General features: G+C 41.0%; 1 protein-coding gene across 2 annotated transcripts in view; it reads left to right on the top strand.

The window, feature by feature from the left end:
• The window catches only part of LOC116400456 (inactive phospholipase D5), a 42,552-nt gene that overhangs the window by 10,816 nt on the left and 5,813 nt on the right, over nucleotides 1-25,923 (top strand). For both annotated transcript variants that reach the window (XM_031878299.1, XM_031878307.1), the window contains exons 2-5: nucleotides 16,468-16,604; nucleotides 23,713-23,899; nucleotides 24,497-24,605; nucleotides 24,898-25,025. In XM_031878299.1, the coding sequence (XP_031734159.1) occupies nucleotides 16,468-16,604; nucleotides 23,713-23,899; nucleotides 24,497-24,605; nucleotides 24,898-25,025 (561 nt within the window). The remainder of the gene's footprint in view (nucleotides 1-16,467; nucleotides 16,605-23,712; nucleotides 23,900-24,496; nucleotides 24,606-24,897; nucleotides 25,026-25,923) is intronic.

Genomic DNA, 25,923 nt, shown 5'->3' with positions numbered 1-25,923 from the left:
ACACACACACACACACACACACACACACACACACACACACACACACAGACCCATCAGACCATGGTGCAAAGCGCCAGCACACTGTGGAGCCCAAAACACCTGAAGTGGTATCCATGGCAACCAAAACCACTGGCTCCCTGCATGTTTGTCAGAAACACACAGTGGGACGGATGCAGAGTCACTGCGATACCTCTTCAGAGACGGGTCAGTGTGGCCACACCTCTCCTCTTGAAGACACTTGTTTACACTGCAGGTCGGAGTCTGAGCAGTTCCGGGTCAAAGCAGTCTGGCTCTGTGAGAGTTGTCTGCAGAGACACTTGTTGTGATGCACTTCCTTCTGCTCTCCCTCTCTGGCGGTACAGTATCTGTTGTAACTCTCAATGAGAAACAACAAGTGGAAGACCCAACTGCACCTTTATGATGGAAAATACTTATACAGACAAATAAATAGACACATTTGAACTGTGTATAAGGAACAAGTGATTCATTCCCGGTGCAGATGGTGCCTCCATGTCTCCATTTAACAATTTACATTCAGCTACAGCGGCAACATAGATGTTTTTCCAATGTTACTGTAAGTCTATACAAATGCTGATATTCTAGTACAGGATTTATTCCTATAATTACCTTTATTATCTTTTACATTTACTGGGCTGGTTCATTTTGATGCCGCTACAGGTTAGAGTTAAGGTTGCAAAATAATTTGCTTTAAACACTATATGTTACATACTTGGAAATACTGTTTGCAGAAGAATGTGCTCTCTGAGTGCTTACTTGTATTGCTGCATCAACGTTGTCTCTAATGCATATGCACTATGGTGGCATACTGTATGTGTGGAGTGTGTGTTCATGTGCATGACATAAATATAAATAAACTGTATTTCTCTGAATCTGCCCTGCAGACTGATTCTATGCTGAGTGTATCAGAAACTTAGCTGGTTCTCAGTGTTGCTTCGCTGTGGAAGAATGCCTCACATTATCATACAGGCTCTGCTGGGAGTAAAGGCAGAAAATATGAAAAAGCGCTATGCAGCCGGTGCCTATGGAAGGGTGGTCTGTGTGAGGCAGTTTGATGTGTTTGTTCGGTAGTCAGAGGCAAGCTATTGACGAGGAATAAGAGAAAATCCTTGGACAAACTGAACTCTGACGTGTACACGCATTGAAATGAGTCTTTGGTAAAACCTGAGAAGCTTTCGTGATTATTTTTCTGCATCTCTTTCTGAACTCAAACTGACAAATATTTCAACCGATAAGACTGTATGTACTTCTACCAGCAGGCGTTGGCTGATTTACGGTTTCAAAGTGACGGTGGCCCTTTTGGATCAAACATCATTCACAATGTCGTCAGAGACGATGGAAGTGCCAGAATTCAGTCTAATGTCACTCAAGATCTTACACAGATGATATTCAGGTCCGAAACTTCAAAACCAGAGGAGCCTTCTTTTCCCCCCCCAGTGTCCTCAAGAAGCCCTGGAAGCAAAGCCTTGCTCTGTTTTTACATTCCATGACGATAAAAGCTGCAGCAACGGTTCTTTCTATCTACTAAATTAACAATGGAAGTCACAACCTGTGTGTGTGTGTGTGTGTGTGTGTGTGTGTGTGTGTGTGTGCGTGTGTGTGTGTGTATTAGATTAAATATGCCCGTGTGGGTAAAAAACAAATGCCTTGACATATTTCTGGAGCCAGCAGCTCCGCCCTGCTCACTACACACACACACACACACACACACACGCACGCACACACGCACGCACACGCACACACGCACACACACACACTCTCTTCCTGTAACCACCGATTCTGCCCTCTGGCAGACACATTATCCATCATCCTGTGCTAACAAGGGTGTAAGGCAAAACAAATAACACCTCTCAGAACATTACAAGATCTTAGCAGAGAACGCACAATGTCTGATTTATCAAAGCATTAATTATGGATGGACCTTTATTACATCAGACGCGTGGGGGGGGGGGGGGGGGGAGAGGATGTTGACTGTTTTTCAGTCAGCGCTCGTCAGGGATTCAATCTTTGTGTTTTCTTTGATTGCAACACTTGATTAATCACTTTCTTCAGAGCATAATATAATACATACACATGTCTTAAATGAGTACGTTAATATGGATTAACTTGATAAACTTGAGACGAGGGTCAGTTAAACTGCACTACGATGATAATACATCAGTATAATTGTACAGATCTATAGCTGTTATGTGACAGATGGCATTGTTGTGAAACCAGTGGTATATATTTTTCACAGCCACTCAGAGTCTGAGATATATTTGTCCTTATTCATTGTGCTCTCAGGCCCTTCAGCCCCATCCATGTCCCTGATAGTTCAGTGTTTTGTACAACTAAAGTGCGAGAGCTCATCTTTTTTAATGACTGCGACAGCTTCACTCTGCATCAATTCTCTTTAAGCTGCTGTAACAGCTACATTTAGTTCACTTGAATAGGGGAGATGCAACATGCAGAGAGATTATACGTTTGTGCTGTTATCTTGAAAGAGATGGTTCATGAAAACAGTGGCATTAGAGATTAAACTATTTAGATCCTTTACACAGCGGACATTGTGACCTGTCACATAATAACAATAACAATGGCTCTGTTGCATCCATTTTATGCTACTTTATATTTCTACTACACTACATTTCTGAAGCCAAAATTGTACTTTTTATTTGATACCATAAGTCACTAGTTTTTTTTCAGATTTAGATTATAAATACAAAAAAAAGGAGATAAAATAACTTTATATATTATATATTAAAAGACAAATCTTCACCCTTTAAATTAAGTAGTGTTCAACATGAGTAATCTTTCACTAAAGTTAGATTTTCCACCACAGCCATCTTCCCTGTACAGGTCATTTCTAAAAAAAAAGAAGAAAAAAAAGTCCTTATAGGAGAGTAATTTTACACAACTCACAGTTTTTATTGGCCGAATCTGGATGAGACTCAGCAGAATGATGTGCAGGAGGTAAAGTTTTTTTGTTGTGGCAGTATTATATATTATCAGTGCACAAAACTCTAGACTTTGTGATTTTAAAGTTCTCTCCCTGTCCTGGTCTCAACTCTGCCAGTAAACTTCAAAGTGTCAGCTCATTACTGTGAGTATCAGCATCCCTGGTGCCTGTGTGAGGGGAAAGAAGGCTGACAGAGGGCCATGCACACAATAGAATTCCAGTCATACACTCCACTCAAGGTAAAACTTAGCTCAAGCAAAAGCAACAGTTTGAACGTCTAACAGAACAGACAATAACAAAGTGCCAACTACCTCCTTAGTTCATGCTAACAGATTAGCAAGACTAAGAATCTACAGCCTTGCTACAGCCGTTCTCTTTGACCCCAAGGTGATCACTTCATTTTGCTACAAAAATAAAAAAAAACTGACTTTGACGCAGACAAAAAGAGTTCTGGTTCTGGATCGAGTTAAAGTTAAAGTTAAACTGAGTTGTGCTGTGTGTGCTTGTTTTCATGTGCATCTGTTAATGCACCTGTTTGGATCGTTTGTTATTTATTATGAAGACATCTTTCTCATCAGCTTCTACAATCTAAACAGTTCCTTAAAAATTTAATTAAAGGACACACTATTTTGATGATTGGTTGACTTAGATCCTGATTTTAAAGCTGCTGATAATGCCCTCATTCAGCCATCAAAAATCCAGTGGAAATAAACAAGAGAACTTATTGTGAATCGATTCATGGCAGTCTCCCTCCTTCTCCCTCCTTCTCCCTCTCTCCGTCTTTCTTTGTTCGCTGCCATCGCGGTAATTTAGCCGAGGCCTGTGGCTTGTCAAGGGATCAAACCCAAGCAGCTCTCCTGGCAGAGCTTTAATGAAACACTTTTGGCTCTCAACTGATGTGTGTGCTTGGCTGGGTATGAGTGTGTGTGTGTGTGTGTGTGTGTGTGTATACGCTGTAAACCACCCTCTCTGTCTATACACATCAGCTGAGCCAGTGTAATTGAACATCCTGCTGATTCCACCACAAACGCATGGAGTCACACACACACACATGCACAAGCACTGAAGTGTAGTGATGTGACCGACGGCAATAGGATACACTCGCTATTATGGATATGCAGAGGAGAGCAGTGGCAGGAAACGCCATCGGAAGTGTGGAGGAAAATGCAGGGGTCTGCAACAACGTCTGCTTTTTAGTAAGACGAGGACGATGCATGCGAGTACTTTCCTCGACAAAAAGCACATATCTCACATATCGCTACACCAGCAGGAGCATATTGTAAGTGTGATATCATGATTTTATTATTGATAGGTGGGAGTATCAGGTCTGTGTCGAGAGTATAGAAGTTGTAAAGGAGGAGAGTTGACATGCTGACTCAGAGGGTTGTGTGTGGTGGAGGGAATAGGGTAGGCAGAGAAGTGATAATAATAAATGTAATCTGTAGAACTCGTCTGAGCATAATTACAAACCGCTCTCCACGGAAGAGAGAGAGCAGAATAAATGAAAATGTTGGTGGAATCATCAAACACAGGGACAATAAAAAGCTGTTAAAAGTTAAAAGGAAATGAAATGGAAGAAGTGGAGAGATAAAACCAGATAAAGGTATCTCATATTCACAAAGGCATTCTTATTATAAAGGAATGTGTCTATGTGTGTGTGATGGAGCAAATAGGTTGGCACAGTGCAATCAGATATAACACAACACAACCAATTGAAGCTTTGCACTTTGCTCAAACCTCACGATGGAGGTTGAGAAATTAGAAATAATTCTCCAGATCAGCGTCTTAAGGAAAAGTAAGTCATATATAAGATTTATTATTTAAAGCAGCTGTTTCCAGCTGTTTTAAGCCCTACAAACCCACTGTACAAGTTTTCCAACTTAAAAGGTGATGATATGACGATGTTGTGTTCACAACAGATTCTGCTGCTCCCAGGTGGTCAAAAAAGAACAGTTATTGCAGGTTTAATATACAGCTTGTTTAGAAATCAGGCAGTTATAAAATAACTTAAGTCTGCATGAGTTCACTTCAGTTAAATTATGTTCAAAAATGAATCAAGGATGATTTGTTTCCATCTCTTTAACATACAGAGAAACAGACAAAATAGAGAGGACGCTCCTGGGATGTACGTAAACTCTACCGTGAACAGTGCGGACTCTGAAAGGGACAAGAGAAGCAAACTCCTGACATGTCTTTTGCTCATTCTTATTGCTGACACAGCATTCAAGGAAAGATAAGTCTTTCCACCGTTTTCAACCCACTCAGTGCTGAATTTATATATCTATATATTTATATCCTTACAGTGCCGGAGCTGACAAATACATTCTCAAGCTTAGACAATGCATGCAGTGCTATTGTGTGTGTGTGTGTGTGTGTGTGTGTGTGTGTGTGTCTTACGTAACCAAGCACTCCCAGCTTAAAGACTTGACCAAGAGGAAGGCTTGTGTAGGGCTGACTAAATGCACAGAGGGTTAATTGGGAGAGTTAACGGTGGGCTCAGGTCTCATCATGGTCAGCAGGGCTCTCATGTCATTAATGGGACTTTAATTGACTTATTGATTTTGAGAGCCCAGCTGGGATCAATGGGAACAGCTGCTTTGCAAGAGGGAAGAGAGAAGGAGTGAGGGAAAGTAGATGGATCCAATGATGGCCGCTGAGATTCTGTTGTAACCGCTGTAAAAAGGAAAGAAATTACGACTTATTACAGTTATTTTTCCTTATTCTCTTTGGCTCAATTCTGGAATGAGAATTACAATATGTTCAAATCTCTGAACAGTTGGTGTTTCGTCCTCAACAGATTTGAATTTCTCATTCATTCAAGCAATTTGCACGTGTTTGGCACGTGTGTGCAAAGAAGTGCAATTGTTTCCAGTTTGCAGATGTATAAGTGATATCTAAGTGAGACTAGAAATGACTTCTGGAAATTCAGAAATATAGTTTTATTAATTTAACCTCCATTCAAGATTTTAGGAAATAAGATTGATCATGCTCATAAATACAATTTCTCTTTCAAAAGGAGAAGTAGTCGTCCTTTTGAAAGACGTCCAATAGTGTCGATGTAAACGGGTCACGTGACTGTAGAGCTGTTAATGAGGCTGTTAATAAAACAGACTCCACTGATAGCAAACAAAGAAGCTGCTGCACCAGAGCTCTCCACCATCTTCATGCTGCAGTTAAAAAATTCACCAAAACTATTTAAAAATCTGCAGAAGTGACCTGTGCAGCCTGCAAAGAATCATTTTGTTATTTTATGAGAAATGTGAACATATATTAGTAAATATATAGTTTTAAGTTTTTAAAAACATGATTTCTTGAGATTTCACTGCGGTCTCCAGAATGTGTGCTGAGAAAAAGACTGCAGGAATGCTATCAGGCTGTAATAAAAGAGGATCTTCGAGTCCTTGGTGCAAAGTAAGCTGTGGTGCAGTAACAAGGGTACAAGGACTTCTTGTAACAGCTTTGGTCAGATTGTACAACATATTCATGGCGAGGTAAAGGTCACTCAGACTCAACGGGTCTCTTCTGCCAAAAAAAAAGTTACGAAATAAGAGAAGAGCTTCAAGAGTCCCAGAAAGTTACAGCACACTGTCACATAGCCTACAATAGTGCAGCAGTCTGCTTTGTTAGAGTTTGGGTTGCTGGACCTAATGCAGAAACAGAGTCAACTACTACAAAGTTTAGAGATCAACTAAACGTGTTTACAATCAGCAAACAATATATACAGGAAACTAAGAGTCTACAACATTTCAGTCTGGACCAATAGTGGTATAGATTGATGATGTGACCTATAGCATCCACACATGTTCTTTTACGTCTCATCTCAGTTTTACTAGGAGTGTATGTCAGCTTTTACAGGTCAGCTTCAAGGCCAGCGCTGGCATTTGTCTTCAGAGATAGACACAGACCCTTCTCTATTAAGTCAGTTATTGCAAAGGTCAGGGAAAGGTTACAGTATGGTGAGGGAGGGACAGACTGCACCGGACTGGCCTTCAGAAGATGACGTATAGGTGGTTGCCATCAGTGTTTGAATGCTAGTATTTGTACTTTATATTGTCAGTGTCAAGTACTAGTACATTAGGTGAATTATTTGACACGCATGAAGATAAACGTAAACCGTAAGTAGGCCATCACTGAGTTTCTAAATCACTCATCGCACCCGTTGTGCAACCATCAATCAGTCCTGATTGGCTGGGTCACACAAGTATCCACCTCCAACCAGAGGCAGAGAACGCATTCTCACCAGATACCAAACAGTTCGAGTGTTCTCTGGACAGACAGGCGCATCAGTCAGAGTCCCTCTTGTAACTCTCCGTCAGCCAGCATATATGCTGCGACCAGTGTGCTGCTGCAATTGAAATCATAAATTACGGTTTCCTTTGCTACGGAGAGTTTTCCTGCACAAATCACACACATAAACTACACAGCTTCGGCATCCCATCCTCCCTTGTGAAAACAGGACATAGTGGATTAAGCTCTGTGATGGATAATTTCAGCAGGCCTCCGGACAATGCTATGGGCTTATACCGACAGTGCCGACGAGCCCCGAGTGGGAGTCTGGGGGAGTAGATCCGGGGATGAAGGATGCAGGTAGAGGGATGGAATGACCAGATTGGGAGCACATGTGCACACGTGGGAAGCTGCAGCTCCCAGTTGAACAGGAGTTGATGAGTTTATGTATACGAGGGTTGCGTGACTGTCAGAGTGAATCTGGGAGAGATCGGAGCTGCTGGGACCGTCGAGCTCCGACTCGCTCGTCGCCAGACTGCCTTGAGAAGTGATGGATGGCCTCGCCTTCAGTTTCAACAGAGGAATAGGTGCTTTCATTGACACAGAAGCAATTAAATTTAGAACTACTTTATTTACAAGTCTCACTGGTACAAGAACGGGGACAAAACAGTTTCACCAGAAGTCATTTGTCACATAAATGAAATGAAGAGACACAGAAGAATTGTATCCTGCATGGTATATAACAGTGTTAACACCAAGAAATAGAATAAGAGTGTGTGTAGCTGCGAGCATTTAGTGTTTTGTGGAAGCACCTGAATCAGTGTACCAGACAATATAAAAATATATACTGCAACATGTTAATTTCATTCAAATTACTTTTAACAAAATGCCACATTTTACTGATTTCAGGCTTACTTACAGTAAAGCTGCTCTAATCAATATCTTTATATTAACAAGGGACATGACTCTGTGTAGTGAGAAAGGCGATCCTACGGAGAATAATCAGCCGACTCTTCATTTCTCAGCAGGCAGCTGTTTCAGTGAGTTTCAGCTCATTGTTCAGCGGTCTGGTTCACAACTTTGTTGGTGTAATAGATAGTTTTGATACTACAGGTGAATAGGGTTAACATTTTAACTAACAATGAAACTTCTCCTGTTGATTAACAGCATTCAGACACTTTTTATATTACAGGTTTTCTAAAAAAAATGTATTTATGAATAGGAAAATTAGGTATTATTTTAAATAAATGCTAATTTGCAAATACATTTGCAAGACTGGATAAAGCCAGGTTCAAAGTAGTTTGTTCATTTTAGAGTCAAAGGTTTTTACAGAGAGGATTTTGGATCCCTCTTTTTTATTATTCCATAAATCAGAAAATACTGTCAACAGCCATTAAAAAAACAATTATCGGCATATTTTTGGAAATGCAATTCCATAAATCAGGCTATGAATGATGTATGAACATATCCCTGTGCAAACCTTCAGAATAGAGATACGAATGAAACTGGAAAGTTCGGCCTTTAAAGATATGGATTGTAAAATTACAAATTTGGTGAATAGGGTTAAAAATGTGACGAATAGATATCACCATGAAACCTCCCCAGTTGATTACTTACATTAAGACAAATGTTTTTTGTAAGTTATCAGAATCCTTATGTCCAAATATGCAAATGAATTTAGGAGAAAGCTACAGACAATAGATGTAAAATAAACACCTAAATTAGTATTTTGGATATTTTCTTTCCCCGAGTCTGAAAGAATGTTAGGAAAGCATTCAAAGCATCTCAAAGTTGACCAGTGCACAAGAAAACATTGTTTTTGCCTGTCGTGCCTCACCTTAGCAAAATCAATGTGAAAATAATGCAACAATGGGAAAGTGGTCGATCGTTGTGATGAACCTAAAGAGATTCATCACCTGAATCTGCAGCTCCCCTCGGCTTTACACAACGTTAATGTGAGTTTCAATTCATTGTTTCGCTGTCAGGTCCACAACTTTACTGTGTTGTTTCACTCTCATCGCATCGTTTTCAGCGGCTCTAAAAACCCACTGCAGCCTACACCACCTGCTCAGCACCAAACTGCACACAGACAAAATTAGCACCTGGTGAACATACTGCAGCATTTAGCAGCTAAGAGCCAGATATTTCCCTTGAGAGTTGGTGGAGACCAAAACAGAGTTCAAAGGAAAGAAAATATTGGACTTACATTCTTTAGGAGGACACAAATCAATTGTTTGCTTACACATTCGTAAAATACACATTTAAGAATAAGAGTTTGCCATTATAAATTGAATTTACAGAAGTTACTTGTTTGTAGTACCCACTGCAGAAACAAATTACATTTTCAACCTTCAAGGACCGCATGAAAGCACCACAATTTCCCATTATGGAGAAATACACAGTATCGGAGTTCATCTCTGCTAGCCGAGAGCAGCGGCTGATTGTACAACAGTATAAAGGAGAAAGGTACAGCTGAGATGTGATTGCATTCACAAAGATTTATAACTGCAATGAGATCATTAGCATCATTATAAGCCACCTTGGAAACAAGAATATTGGCAGAGAGAACGGAAACGTTGAAAATGTTGGAATTCTTGTTGCGTTAAGCTTCAAGTCGTAGAATATCTGACACACTTCAAAATGTGAGACTTTTTTGTGCCATTTGTGCCATTACAGGGACGAGGGATTTTGTGAAATGCTCGCCCTGTTGGTATTGCAGTTAAACAACTTACATGTTGTCTCTTCTCTTCAGCATTCCAGGTTGTACCCTCCTTCCTGTGGCTGCACCTGTCTTAAAGATGGATGGTGTTCCTGCTATATTGATTTGCTCCAATTATGTTGTGTGGATTTAGACTGAAAGTGAAAAAAAACAGAAATTGGTATCAAGCCAGGTCATGTTTCTGTGAGCAAAAAGCTTTTTATCACATGTAGCTTTGTAGAGGCAGATACAGTGGAGAGAAGTGAATAATGTTGTAAGACTGTTAATTTGTGTTCACATTTACCATGAGCAAATCCTAAAATGACTTATAGAGAAAGAACAATGACACCATCAGCCTTTGACCATCAGAGCGTCCATAGAAAACCTCAGAAAAGCTTTTGTCTGTGATGAAAATCTATTTTTATGCCTCGTAAGCAGAAGGCCATCTGGACCCTTGGGTGCATAACAATGTTTCTTTAATCACATCTGAGCTTGCCAGATTAAAAAAAAGCATCAAAATACAATGACAGTGTTTAATCAAAGTCAATTTATTTAATAAGTGGAAGAAAAAAGTAAAGGCAAGTTGTGAGCAGTAACTTCCTGGCATCTTGTTGTCACTGTGAGGTTGACAAAACCAGGCTAGCTGCTACGCTAAGGGTCTCCTGGCTGTGGGTTCATATTCAGCGTACTGACACAAGGGTGGTATTGATCTTCTGATCTTATGGAAGAAAAGCAAAAAGACATTTCATTATTTAAAATGCTGTTGGAATGGAATAAGTCAAAACTAAATAACCCCACGTCAACCTGTCCAACAACACAATGCCGAATTAAGTGAAACAAAACTCATTTCAGAAAAGAGTTAATATGGAAGAACAGCAGCTGTCACTACTCTTGAGATAACCTCTCAGAGAATTACACTGGGGTTATTGTAATATATACACAAGTTGGTATTTATGACTACAAAGGTTTCGACCAAGAGTTTCTGTTCCACAGTTATCAACACAAAAGTGAGCAGATCCCCAAATGCACGAGACTTGACAGAGCTGTCAAACAGACTGATAGTGGAAAATCTTCAAAGACATGTCGGTCTGGGCCTCCAGCCATTACAGACCGAGAGCCAAGAATCTGGTCATCTATTTCTTTCTTTTATTTGACCAGTGGCGTCAAGCTCAGATGATGACTCCTTTTTAGAATTAACCAGAGATGGAAAAAGGGCCCTGAGCCAGCAAGCTACTGCACTCTGTAATTCAAAGTCAGTCAGCTGGATTTGCTTTGTAGACTTTTCTTACTCATCAAAGAGGCCAACACTGTTTTGAACTTTGCACACTTATCTAACAAGAAACCTCATGACCTGGGCGACAGATAATAGTCATTATCACAGCACCATCTCTCTCTCTCTCTGTCAAGGTGAGAGCTGTTATCATGAAGTCACTTCCTTATAAAGCTGCTGGGATTGTGCTTGAGTACGCGCAGATCTGTTTGACTGCTCATCCGGCTGGCAGGGCACTCGGAGCCCTGCGTTCACTCAGCAGACCCGAGCAGACAGACAGTGAGATGAACTAAGAGCACCCGGTCTCTCTGGAGAGGTGCACTCCATGTCGCTTTCCATCCGGCGGGAGCAAGCAGCTGCTCAAAGGGTGGCAAGCTGTGACAGCACACTGTCATTTCTTAGATGGTGAGAAACTGTCTTTCTCCACAATATTTATTAGGATTTCAAATTGAAAAGTACAATTAGGTTCAACCTGTAATGACACAGACTAATCTTGGTTGGCAAAGAGTTGTGATGAGGTATCAGAAGAAAGAAAATCTGCAACAAATCTGACAAATTGTCTTTTGTATAATGCAGAGCTATAGAGGGCAGGTGACGGCAGATGACCGCATGACTAAGTGCAGTTTTGCCTAAAATATTGCACCAAAGGAATTATTCTCTTTAGCTGTGTAAAGTTAGGTTACCTCTAAAATTTGCCTCTTTTTCTGTCGCGGATTAGCCCACAAAGCTCTGATGCTAATCAACAATAGCCAACAGCTTCCGGCACATACACACGTCCCAGCTTTGCACGTAAACTTAAAATACTTAATGATAAGGATAGAGTGAGTACATTGAAAAGAGAGAGTATGAACAGAGACAGAAGTAGACAAAAGACACAGGACACAGACACCGACTCCGACTCCGGCAGTAAACACAGTATAAGGCCTTTATGAAATCTGACTCAACTCATTACACAGAGCTGAAGAGAGACGGCAGGTGAGAGTGAACGAGACCAACCAGGCAGTTTATTGAAAATGAACCGCGTTCGAAGCATTTTGCCTCAAGCTTTTAGACACGCACACACCCATAAAGAAACTTGCCTCCTCAGCACTTACGTGGACTGCATGTCATGACACTGTCTGATATTGCTCTCTTTCTGCCACTCATTCTGCACCACTGGGATTCAAAAGCTATATAAATACACCACACACACAACACTCAAACACTCACAGTAGAGCTACTGATCACCTGCATGTGAGTTTAGATGTAAATGCTAGAAGCAGCCACATTAGGAAAACACTGTGTCATTTAATTAGTGATTATTTTATATGTATTACACATTTAATACTCTGTGAAAAGAAGACGGGACATTAAATAATAGTCCAGACCAGACCCAGGAAGTATCATGTTATTGGTGGAACAACCATTCAGTGGTGGTGAATGCTGTTGTGGTAGTAGTGGCTTTGAACTCAGAGCTTTGGATGTTGTACAGTTTGCTTTGACTGGTCTGGAACTCTGAAGATAAAGTTTAATTGGAAACTGCTGTCACTGCTTCCTCTCTTTTTAGAGTCAGTCCACCTTTACATCTTCAACATGTCCAAAGTTTTCTGTCCTAAAATGTATATTCGAAGAAAAAAAAATCATGAAGCCGTGTTTGACGTGGAATAACCTTCGCCTGAGTGCCTCTGTCACAGCACGACAGCAATTCTCTGTATCTGCAACACATATATCACCTTCACACCACAAAACTCATCAACAGTTCATCAACAGTTTATGAACTGTTTCCACACCTATCAACAAGGTGAGGAAAAAAAAACTGCCTTTCCTTGCGGGATGAGCCAAAAACAGGACAATGTGAGCACTGTGCTCATCACAAATTTGATTAAACGCTGGATGGATGTAGCAAAAATGAGGAATGGTGATGGAGAGATGAGGGAAAAGGTGGCAGCACCAAGAGGTTTGCCATGGAAACTGGCTGCACTAAAAGCAACTGTCTCTTCAAACGCCAGCCACAAACTCATCCTGTCACCAGGCGATCTCTTGCTCTGCCCGACCTCCTAGCGTCCACACAACATCTGCAGCACCCAGAGTGCTCATAAGACAAATTAGACCAGGATGTGTTGCTCATTGTTTGTTGGTGTGATGCAAACTTCTCTTTCCCTCCGAGCAGCATGGCTCCTTGTTCTCACCATGTCGTTGGCAAAGAGGAAATGCTCATTAGAGGATAATTGGGCCGCTGTGCACTCAAGCTGTATGGGCAAATTTGAGTTTCCTCCTCGCTGTATGGTGACATGGCAGCACAACAAACTGAGACAAAAGAAAAAGTGAGATGTCTACACTGTCTGTTCTAAAACGATGTAGCCTACAGCAATGAGTCGAATGTGCCAATCATGCAACAGATAGCAACGGGCAGACAGAGGTTTGACAGAGAGAAGGCCTCTCTGGCCTGACTTTCACTTCTGCCTGCGTGTGAGACAGAAACAGTGACTGTGTATTGGTTTTTGTGTGTGTGTGGCACCGTGCCATCCACCTTGCACAGCCATTTTTAGATGGACTTTGGGGAGCTTTTTAAAACAACCGTCTAGCAGTCTCACTAAATCATGTTATTTATGACTCGCTTTTTTTTTGTAACTCTCTCGAGGCAATCTTTGCTAGAATTTTATACCATATGCTGCTGTAATTAACTGCCACTGTAAACAGCCAAAATGCCTCTCAAAGGCACCGGCACATGAAAATAGAGCACAAACGTTTGTACATGTTAGCTTAGAAAAAGAGAGTTATTGATGATACCAGCTGGATGCTTCAGTGCTCAGTTTAAAGTGAGGAAGCAATATGGCAAGGAGAGTGTTTGACCATCAGCTATCCCAAAAAATGCCTTGTTAAAGGATCAATACACGACATTTAGAGCATTGTCATAGCAGCAGCAGTTAACGCTTTTAGCACCATTAGCCATGACCCGCCGTCTCAGGAGTAGCCATGCTGAGAACTTTTGAGAAGCAATCGAAATGCTCAGAATCTGGTATTGTGCACCTTTAAAGGGTGCGTTCACCCAAATTACAAAAAGACATCTTGCCACGCAAATAGTTTAGCCTTCATGTGCTACTGTAGTAGCTTATACTTTCTTTTCCTTTCCATGAGTATTACATTCAAACAGAGTTTTTTTTATTCCTAAACAGTTGCTTTGAGGCACTACATCCTGTAACTGTGTATTGATCCCTAGCTGTGCTCCAGTGTCAGGTAACACCGTCCCTCGTGAACACTTTGCGTCTGACCTCTTTATACATACCTGCCATGATGCACATACACATCTGATCACATGTGAATGCAGCAGCTGGGAGACAAACACTTGAAATATGAGAAACGTGCAGAGCTTGATTCTATCCTGCAGGTAGACCTTCATCCGTTATAGCTTTTACGTCCGTCATAAGGTCTGGCAGATGAGTGACGGATTTGATTTAGCCTCCATTTAGCCTGCGAGTGTTTGCTGAGCATGCTTTTGTTAGGTGCCTGTGGCTCTTTGATGTTCAATAGAGAGGAATGTTTCCTTTTTTTCTTCCTTCACCTACATTTTCCCAATCAGGTCTGTGGAAGTGAACCAGTTGCTTTGTGGTCAGGAGGTCATGCCTTTAAACTTCATGCTGTTGTCGCCCTTTTGCAACCATGAATGAGACACAGAGGATCGAGAGAGAACGAGTTGGTTGATCAGACAGTGGCTGCCCATAGGAATCATACACCAAGAAATAGAAAACACTATGTCAGACATCAGCTCGGGCAGATGGTTGTGAGGATGAGAGTGTGAAGCTAAATGTTCCTGCGAGTGTCTCTTTGGTCCACCGGGGACACTTCATTGACTGGCTGGTAGATTAATTTAATTCCCACATGGGAACCAATGGTCACGAATATATTTAGCTACAATAAACACAATAAAAATAACAGTGGCTTTGCGTGTGCGCGGCTCTCAGAGGTCGCTGGCGTGTGATATGAGATTTGACTGCGAGGATAATGAGTCTGGCTGACTGTGCTAATGATCTGCTGTGTTCAAGGATAATTAGTCGTGGCTCTTCTTGGCAGGTTTCAAAGGGATCAGGATACATTTGTTATTGTTTCACAAACAGTTGTTCTATTGTACAAATCTATTGTGCATATTGAAAGCATGAGTGAGGCTGCAATAGATACACCTACAGCACTGTGTTGCTTTCAATCCAGGGTTGATAAAAATGTAAATGTAATATCGCGAAATAAATACTACACTAATTATATGATAGATAATGATATACATTTTACATTCTTAAAATAGGAACAAGAGTTTGTGTTGTTACCTAAGCAATGTGAAAGCTTATATCTGTACACTAGTGTAATAATGACTACTGTATCAGGTAGTAATCAATACACCGATCTCATTTCTTCACATGTCATGGAAGGACAAACACAGGAGCATTTAATAACAAGAACAATTATTGATTTCCATTTATCTGCTCATCGACTGCAGCATTATTAATGTTGTTGTGGTTCGGCTCAAAGCACTTGGTGAAGGTTAGAGTATAAGATTGTGGTCTTGGTAAAATAATCAAAAGGTCAACACTGATTCGAAAACTTGTTTACTTTATAAATATTTAAAACCACAATCTTCCCAAAGTGTCCCACAACTTTTGTGTGGTACAAGAATATCGCAGTGACTTGATTGCCAGTGAACATATTTGCTGCCGGCCATTACATTGCTTTCAAAGCGTATTAGACAAAACAAATTAGCAGTGCTTAAACGTCATTTCCAGGACACAGGGTCTGATCCGGCTAACAGAGCCGTCTCATCACCACCAGAGAAGTGGAAATGTGTCAAATTAAAAGGAAACAATGGCTTTATGTAAAATAACCATAACATAGTTTACCAGCTTCATTTATCTTCACATCCTCATTACCCTTATAAAACATGCTGACCCTTACTTTGGTCTTTGTCCAAATGTCTAATGTTAATGTTTGTTTCTGTATCGATTGCTTTGTTTTGTTAGTCGCTGTCTTTCTCTGTCTCCCTCCTTGCTCTCTACTCTCTTTCTTCCCTCTTTACTTTCTTCTCCTTATCCCAGCCTCGTTTTCTTTATATGAAAGCCAGAACTTGCAAGGTCATACGTAGACCAACATCTTTGTGTTAAATTCCCCTCTATATCATGTTATGACCTGCTGAGCTGTGCATTAAATCAGGGGTCGTGTCAGCCAGAGCCGCCAGCTAATGGGAGCAAGGTCTGGGCACTTTGGCCTTGTTTTTACAGTAGTGATGAAGAGAAGAAAACACAGCTTGCAAATCAATGTTGTTCTCCTTCTCTCCCTCTCTCTCTTTTGCAGTCTCAGCAGAAGTGCGTTGTGATCTTTGCCTTGGTGTGCTGCTTCGCCGTACTGGTGGTGCTGATTTTCTCTGCAGTGGACATTTGGGGCGAAGATGAAGATGGGATCACAGAGGAGAACTGTAGCAGGAACTGCAGGTGAGAACTGCAGAACCACAAACACACGATTCATTTTCAGTGGTTCCTAACGTTTGTCTTTTCGACACCTCGTCGCAATTAACTTGTGGCCTTAATGGCGGATGTCAGCCCCGTGTTAAAACACTGCAGGGGGGGCTGCACTGGTGAGGTGCGCTGCTTCAGGGACTTTGTGTTGGGTCAAAAGTTGAGCCAGGTTACATTTTTCCAGATGACCCTGCATTTTTTGTTTTCTGGAGAAACTCTGTGCTGTCTTTTTGTCAGTAGGCTACATGCAGTTGTGTCTTAGCAGTACGATATGAAAGTCGTGTCGGACTATAAATTACAGTCAGTTTGTTTTTTACTGATTCAAAATGATCAAAAATGTCTGCTTGCAAGTTGACAACCTGTAAGGGAGAATTGACTGACAGATGAATTCACAGAGTGTGGATTGCGACCACTGATAGCACCGTGAATTGTATTGAATTGGATCACGGTTCACAAAAATGACTGATATTACAGAGAAAACACACCAGTGCAATTTGACCTTTTTTATGAATGGAGAGGGAAGATAAAAATGGTTGATTAGTTTCCTATAATAACCTTATTTTTAATAATTCTTTTCTCATTACTTTATTTTTCATGACACAACTGTCATTGCATCCCAAAGTACAAGCGTTTAAGCGGGGCATGACGAGGCCTTCGCCTGGCTACAACTGCTGCTATGATCAATGCAAGTCTGGGAGTGACACCCCATATGAATGCGCTTCAGTTACCACCGACTCTCTGAAGACGCTAATTATGTCACTGACACTGCGTGTGGCTATTAGCGCTGATCTTCGTGAATTGGACTGTTTTTGCAATGAGGCTCATTGGCAGTGCATTTCAGCCTTTTGTTGGAGCTTTGAGATTGGGCAATTTATTGTTTTGTCTTATTTGTGCAGGTTTAGTAGCCACGAAAGCTGCACAGTCCTTACATTTGCCCCTCAGAGTTTATTTAAAGCAGCTACGATGTGTAGAGCAAAGCAATAGAGCAAATATATTGTAATAAATAAACCTTTTGAAACCATGGTTGATGTGACTTGGGACCATTGGTGCCAGTTGCTTCTATGGATTTAACCCATTTCCTTTAAATCATTTGGCTCGCCTTGGCCTTGAACTTCAAGCTGTTAACTCATTCCAACAGCTTCCAATGCTTTATATTGTTTTTTAGCTCCAGTTTCGAATCATAAATCAGGTCTAACCCACTGTAACAAGATATTAACTGCAGCGTAGCGCCTGCAAACTCCACAGAAATTGCTTGCAATCATTTCGAGAGAGTATACTGTTGAGTATACAAAGTAAAATATGGTACATGCCAAGTAGCACCAATACAAAACAAATCTGTGCTGCCTCAACCTGATCCTATACTGCAGCCTCCCTCGCTATGCTGAAATGATTACCAGGCTCTTCTGAAAGTTACTTTATACCAGACTTTAGGCAATTTTCCTCCTATTTAAGTTTTAAGAATATGGATCCCAAGGAAAAAAAGCCTGCAGTATGACTTGGTGGTCCAGAGTGAAACTGGCTGATCAGCAGTCATTTTCTCTGATACAGCATTCCCCCCTCCATTAGACTCCCAATTTACCATCCAACCTCCAATTACTTCCCCCTCTCTCTGCCTCTTTTGTTTTGTCCGTGTCCATCTAGTATTTCCCTCCTCTTCCCCAAATCAGCCATTTAACAACCTTTCAGAGAACTCTATCAGGCATCCCTCTCTTCCACTTAAGGCTGAAAGTGTAATCCAAACTTGTAAAGCTGAATTAGACTCCTCTTCTGCTGTGAAGGACCCCTAAAGCCTGAGGGAGAAGAAATGAGAGATAAATACGAGGCTTAGGGAGGGCTGATGGGTGAAGGAAGAAGAAGAAGAAGAGGATATCAGGGTATTTGGGGTTGGAATGAGTGAAGATGAGCAGATTCATCAGCTGCTGTTTGCAGCTCAAGACACAAACGCATTTTAGAAATGTGTGCAGTCACTTTCTCAGGGGTGCACCATTACTTATATCCCATAAGCTGAATAATGAACTTTCACTGCGACATTCATCATTGGAAAGACCGATAACGTGCGTGCAAGTGAGACATAATTGATATTTTCCTCAAACCGAGTTGCTGTACAAAATAGGGAAAGTGATATATTACTGAGACTGACACGGGCGCACTGAGGCTTGCTCATGCTCACTTAAATTCCTAAAGGTGCTTGTAATTTATCAAAGTAATGCTTGTAAAGCCCTTTTCATGAAAATTATTCAGTGATTAACTTCAAAATCATCCCTATTTCTTCTCAACAATCTAAATACAGCAGACTGATCCTCTATGTTGCCTTGTTTTGCGTCTATTAAAAAATATGTATTTTGAGCCTTTTAGCCGCCCAAATAATGACTCAGGAGATATTTTGTTTGTGATTTTGTACGTCACACAGCTGTTTTGTTATGTAAATTTCCCTTTAATCTATTTTTCCTGCATAATGAACAATGCTAATGCTTGCATCTCAGGGACAGGAGACGTGGGATGAGTTGCTGCTGTGCATCGTTACTGATGCAGATAGATGATGAAGATCACTTCATGTCTTTGTCTAGCAGTACAATCAAACACATCATTTATTTGATTTATATTATTCCCTCTGAGGAGGAACAATTTCAGCTGTGATTGCAGTAAAACATTATTCCTCTTCACATCAGTGTGTGTAGCTTGGTTGTTGGAGCAAAGTGGTAGCAGTTTACACCCTCTCATCTGACGTATCCCTGATGTACATGAGTAATTGCCTGGCGTCAAGCAGCTGATAAGCAGGTTAGTATTGATTTACAGTTGCCTTGTGGAAGGGCAGAACCAACGGAGAGCCAGACTTACTGCGTCTCAGAATTTTGTTCAACTTTTAGCACCCAGACAGTCGACTGTTTCAGGATACAACTTTTTTTGCTCTTGAAGCAAAAGAAGTCAAGCATTAGTTAGCTAACATCAGTTCAGCCAGCTAGTTCAGTTGGTTATGCTACCGTTACACCTGGTATTCTGTTGGTGTCAGAATTTAGTAACTAATACTTCAGTGATGCATAAATCTCCACTTAGTAAACAGATTTGTTGTAACTAGAATAACTTTGAACTTCAAAAGAGATGACACAACCGGTTCCAGGAGAATACACCACACACACACACATTTCAGACTTCAAAAGCACCATACAGATCTGAAGCCAACACAAAACAAGAACAGCAACAGCCGGATTAGAAAAACAACTGAACAAGGCACAAATATATATCTACTGAACTAACAAAATGACTCTCTTAAGCGTGTAGAGTCTGGCTACATCTAGCGGTGAGGTTGTAGATTGCAACCAACTGAAACTTCTCCCGTGTGCCAAGCTTATAGAACTACGGTGGCTGCCGCGAGAACACAAAAACAGCCCTATCTACAGCCAGTGTTTGGTTTGTCCTTTCTGGGCTACTGTAGAAACATGGCGGCCTGCTCCGTGAAGAGGACCTGCTCTGTATGTAGATACAAATTGCTCATTCGAAGGTAACGAAAACTCAAGGATTGTTATTTTTAGCTGATTATACACTAAAGAATACATACTTATTAATAATATATTCCTTTCTGCCAATAGATCGAGAGACAACTTGGGTGAAGGTAGCTTAGCGTTGGCGTCTCTGAGACTCAGCGACCAGTATCTGGAACAGCAACGCATACAGTATCGTCTATAGTGAGCTCTGATTAGTGGGTGCAAAGTATTGGCCATTTGTCAAAATGTCAGGGAACACCCAAGAAAAGCAGTCGTGACATACAATGTAATAAATGAAGCACTTGCAGTCTACATTCATTTCCATAAAACACATCATGGGAGGATCATGGCTAAAGAAACATTTCATGAAGTGGCTCATGTTTCAAGTAATGGTTAAAATTTACATATAAAGTGTGCTGCATACTATGGCAGTGTTGTCGATGAGACATTGGACGTGACATTTAGCCACCTTTAAAATGAACAGCATGCAGGGAGCAGAGCAGCAGCAGCCTGTGATACCCATATTAATGTCCTGGCTGCAGTACACCCAGAGCTCAGGGCAGCTCATGAGATGGTGGATGATATATATCAGATGTCAGGGACTGGCAAAGCTCATGCTGTCACTCGGTACAGCAGGAACACAGCATCACAAGCATTTACATGTGTAATTAGCATTTTTACATACAGTTTCCTAACTGTGAATTGTATATGATGAGTTTGTTTAACATTTAACCTGACAGCTATTTAATAGTGTAAAAAATGTTATTATGTTCTGCTTTTTGGAATAAAACATCAGGACGGAGAGTTTATCATTTTGATCCAACTATCATTTTTAACCTACCACACTGTGAAGATGTGAATCCTTTATCAGTCAGAGAGTGAGGGATTTTACATTCAGACTGTCTCATGTATGCACACACACACACACGCACACCGCAAAGTTTACACCACTTAAGTATCGGCTGCTGTGGATTAATCACACCCTTGATGGGTTTTAAAGGAGGGGGGACCGGCAGTGGGCATCACAGACCACATAAATCGATGAAGCCCTTGTAAGCAGAGACGACTCTTGCTTTCTCCATTTTTAATACCAAAGCCTGTCTGCCTGTTTAAATGACTCAGAAGCACCGTTCATCAAACCTCCAGGTCATTACAGTGGACTGAGAGGATTTCTTTCAAAATAAGATTACCTCTCCATCGCTTCCATCTGTTTTCCATCCACCCTTGTTCTTCCTCATTGTTAGGTGTTTACTGTAGCTGCCCTAGTTTCTGCCGTCTTCAGAACAAAACGGACTCTCCGCTGTGTGATGAGAATGTTAATCTTCTCTATAATTTCATCCCATCCCGCTGTGTTGGTTTGTTTGTGCCTTGTTACACTCCTCTTTTCATTTTACTCACCCTGTCTTCAGTCCGCAAGCTCTGTGGCTGACAAGCGGAAGAATATCTGACCTCAGCAACACATGAGCCAACTTTACTCGAGATTCTCCAAGTTCACATAAGATGTTGACTGTCATTTCAATGAGGAGAGATCAGCATGTTATGAGCACAGAGGGTGTGACCCCTACAGTTTGACCTTTGGCCACTTTCCAAAACCTGACTTAGCTTTACTTTCACCAGGAATACATTTTCAAGCTGGGAGCTGGCAACTGGCCCCTCAATGGGATGCAAGTACATTATCACCTGCAGCAAATGCTCTCACCAGTGTGCCCTTGAGTGAAGCACTCGAAAGATACTGAGCTCTCACAGTTCAGCTGACCCTGTGCGCTGACTGGTCCTAGTGCTAAGATCCGTTTGGTATTATAGAGCCCTCGCCAGGGAGTCCACTTTGTTCTACTGTCAGAAATATGACAAAAAAACACGACAACAATTGTTTGCGGACTGCCGGTTTGAAGCCTTGAGTTTGTCATTTTTGGCCATTGCCATCTTGGACTTTGGACGTCGCCATCTTGTTTTTTTTTGCAACCAGAAGTGGCACAAGAGGATGGAGCTAAATACAACCCAAAAGCTGAATAAGATTTCATCACCTGAAAAGAATTGAAGAAGGCTTACAGCTCACCTTTCAATCTAATTTACATTGTATTGATTTTAAATTGTGAACAACATAACAGGAACATTATTTTGATGCATCATATCAAGAGATGAAATAAATCAGTTATTTCTTTTACCACTTCTTCGTGTGTGCAGCATATGACTTATTCATGGGACCAACCAGCAAAATGAATAACACATTCAGTCACAATGGCATCCTGTCTATGTCTGCACTGATAACAGTATTGGTTTTGAAAGTAGGATGTCGGTAGATTAAAATAATAAAGTCATGTTTATTAAGAAAGATTTATCACTATGGACACCCTCTAACTCCATGCTCTAAGGAGCCAACAAACTGAATGTATTCTAAAATGCATCACCTCACGAGGAATTGAGTGAAGTCTTTTGCAGAAGTAGTTCTGAGTTTCTTGGAAAGCATTTTATCCAGAAACTTAATCAGCCATTGAGGCGCAGAATTTATGTCAGAGTTTTCCCTCAGTGAACAACCTCTCCACATTTTTATTTCTCTTATAAAATCTAGCAGGCAGAAATCGATGTCTAAGCCAGATACAGAGAGCATGTGGGGAGCAGTAGAGCTTGACAATAGGCTGGTTCTGTGTGGCTGCAGATCTAGGGCTGCCACGGCTAATTCGGTCTGTTGACTCCAGCGCTAATGCCTCTGTCGCTTTCAGGCATTAGGAGCAACATGGGAACTGAAGATACATGAGTTAAGCTCAGAGTCATGGTTGGCCAAATAAATTGACTTTACACCTTGGCAGAAAGTGCCGGGATATTCACAGGGATATATACAAAACGTTATACTGCAAAACAACTGTTTCACATCAATACACTTTTCAATTTGGTGGGACAGTTTTATGATAAACAAAAATACCTGACTGCACTGAAGCTTATTAAGGAGACAATCTCAAGGATGTATGTTTATTCTGTACGCCATGCAGTCCACTGATTCCTTCAAACAGATTGATATCGCCTCCGTATATGAAGTAATTATGCCTGCTGTAGTCTCTCATACTGCATCAGAGTGCTGATGATTACAGTAATGCACTGTGTGATAGCTTAGGGAGTAGTGTGTATGAGAAACCAACAACAATATGGCAAAGATATGTCACTTCTCCCTGACGTGTAATTGAATCTGCATTGGCGACAACTCTGCCCATCAACCTTACATTATGCTCAGCCCCTGCAGAGGCAATCTGTACAATATTTAATGATGCTTGGTGGAATCAAAGGGCATGTGTGGTCAAGGAATCGTAATAACTCTCATTAAGCTAACGATCCAGAGGAAGGGCTAATTTGTCAGTAGTATGACAGAAGGAAAATAACCTCATATTAATGGCACCCAAGCTCATAATAATTCTGCTGCAAATGCAAACAGATAATTGCTTTGTGAAAGAACACAAACCTCACATTCATTTCCTCAGCATTTTTTCCATTAACAGGTCTCTAAGGCTCAGCCTAATGATGCACTTTTGCAATTTTCTTTTGTGATGCAGGTCCTTTATTTAAAAAATAATTTACTAATTTACTTGTTATTTCTTTGTTATTTTCCTCAGAGTGGTGCTTGTGGAGAACATCCCAGAAGACATCTCCTTCTTAGACAATGGTACATCTAATCTCCCGCTCTTAGTGGGGTTGTACGACTTGCTGGACCGAGCTACCCGGGTCGTGGAGATAGTTTCCCCGCTGTGGCTCCTCAACTCCTCCGATTATGAATCCAGCTTCCAGCCTGCTGCCAGACAGGTAAAACCAGAGCGAGCCTGTAGACTTGACTCTGCAGAAGAAGTGGTGTTTATTTAGATTTTGTGTCTGTTTTACTTTTTCTCTGTCTCGTCTTCATGTCTTTGCCTCCTTTACATAATAATCAGTGGTATAAGAAGTACTACGATCTTTAACCTAAAGGGGATGTATCACAAAAAACTCACTTTTTCAGTGCTTGTGGACATACATTTGGGTATCTGGAGTGCCTACCAAAAATGTATGAAATATTACAACCCAGGGAGTATTTTTTGTGGGCTGCCTAAATCCGAAAATATACGTATGATTCAACAAGCAATTCAGATGTATCTGCCCTTACCATGTGACATGCAAGTTCATTTGATTATACTGCTCCCCATCTGAGTATCTCCTCCCATGGCTTGACAACTATTTATCAAAACGAAAAAAGAAACTAGACATCACAGTTGCTGGGAAATGTAGCACAGAAATAGCACATAAATGACTGCTGATGGAGCCGCGATATCAAAGAACATCTACAGTAAACAATACAAAAGAATCTTGTTTGAACACACAGCATGAATTTCATGTGACAGCAGATGTGCTGTGATGTGTTTCCCCCAGGGCAGGGCTCTGCTGTCCAGGCTGCAAGGGCTGAAAGCTAAAGGAATCCAGCTGAAGATCTCCAGCGGGATGATCGACTCGACTGAGCTCGGCATGCTCGCCAAACACAGTCAGCTCCCCCTCTCACTGTATTATACATTCTGTGTGTCTGTGTTCAAACATGACCATTTCCTCTCCCTATTCTTCCTCCTCAGCTCTGTAAATCTCTCAGTCTCATTCCATCTTTCCCTTCATCTGCCTTTGTCTGTCATTTTCTTATTGAACATTGTTTGTCTGTGGCCAGATCCTCCTTTATCCCTGTCGTTGTCTCACACTTCCTTTGTTTTAGTCTCTTTGTCTTTAACTTCCTAACTTCCTAACTACCTCTGTTTCTGTTTCTCTCTCGCTCTCTCTAATTCTAGATGCTGAAGTCCACTATGTGAACACGACAGCGCTGATCAACGGCCACCTCCAATCCTCCTTCTGGGTGGTTGACAGGAGACATTTCTACATCGGCAGCGCCAGCATGGACTGGAGATCCCTTGCCACAGTAGCCAAGACCCACCAGCACACACATACTCATACTTAAACATATGCATACTCAGAGCCATTTGACAAAATGCTACATCGCAGTCTCAGTCCTGTAAATTCTGAAGCTGCATTGTAACACACACTTACACCCTTTGTTGTAATTCTGTATCTAATAGATTTACATGAGATTTAATTACATAACAAGTTCTGCATCCCCTGATGTAGAGTGCTTTGATGATGTCCTACTGGCTCAGACTCAAAAGTACAGCGTTTTATTTGAAGTTCGCAGCCCTCTCGTGCATATGGGTGTCCCTCTTGAAAACGGCATCATCTGAAATAATTTATAATAAGGTCATGATTGCCTATTAATTGATTTGGCAAATATATCCAGATTGTATTAACACATGTAATACATAAGTCCTTTACTTTGAATAATCATTTAAAATAGATGTTTACAGGTTCCTAAAGGTTGCATTTTTTAGATTGTGTATTTAGCTTTTTTGTCGATATATTAAAGGACTGAATCCTTTAATATATCGACAAAGACATTGCTTAATATATGATTTATTTACTGACACATACTACACATGCAAACTTGAATTTGTACACGTTACGAAAGATTATATTTGTGCATAATTCAGTGTCTTCTTCTCAAAAAGTCCTAGAGATGGGGGAGTGAATGGGTGTGGGAGTTTAGTGGGGGCATGCAAAAATAGAAAGTGGCCATTCTTTCATCTTCTTCTTCAAAGCTGAGATTCTTGCACAGTTCATTAAAGTGCGGACCCAATTGTTAGGCAGCGTTATCTATCTTTAGACACCTGCAGATACAAAGGACATCGGTCTGTTTTGAGGCAGATAGACTAGCTTGTGCCAAGTAAGACCTTAGTATGTGGGATCGAAGCTTTATTTAGCTCCTG

The sequence above is a fragment of the Anarrhichthys ocellatus genome, unplaced genomic scaffold (assembly GCF_004355925.1).
Source record: "Anarrhichthys ocellatus isolate YVR2014 unplaced genomic scaffold, GSC_Weel_1.0 scaffold3, whole genome shotgun sequence".
NCBI classification, from domain to species: domain Eukaryota; kingdom Metazoa; phylum Chordata; class Actinopteri; order Perciformes; family Anarhichadidae; genus Anarrhichthys; species Anarrhichthys ocellatus.
This window is presented reverse-complemented; position numbering and strand designations above follow the sequence as displayed.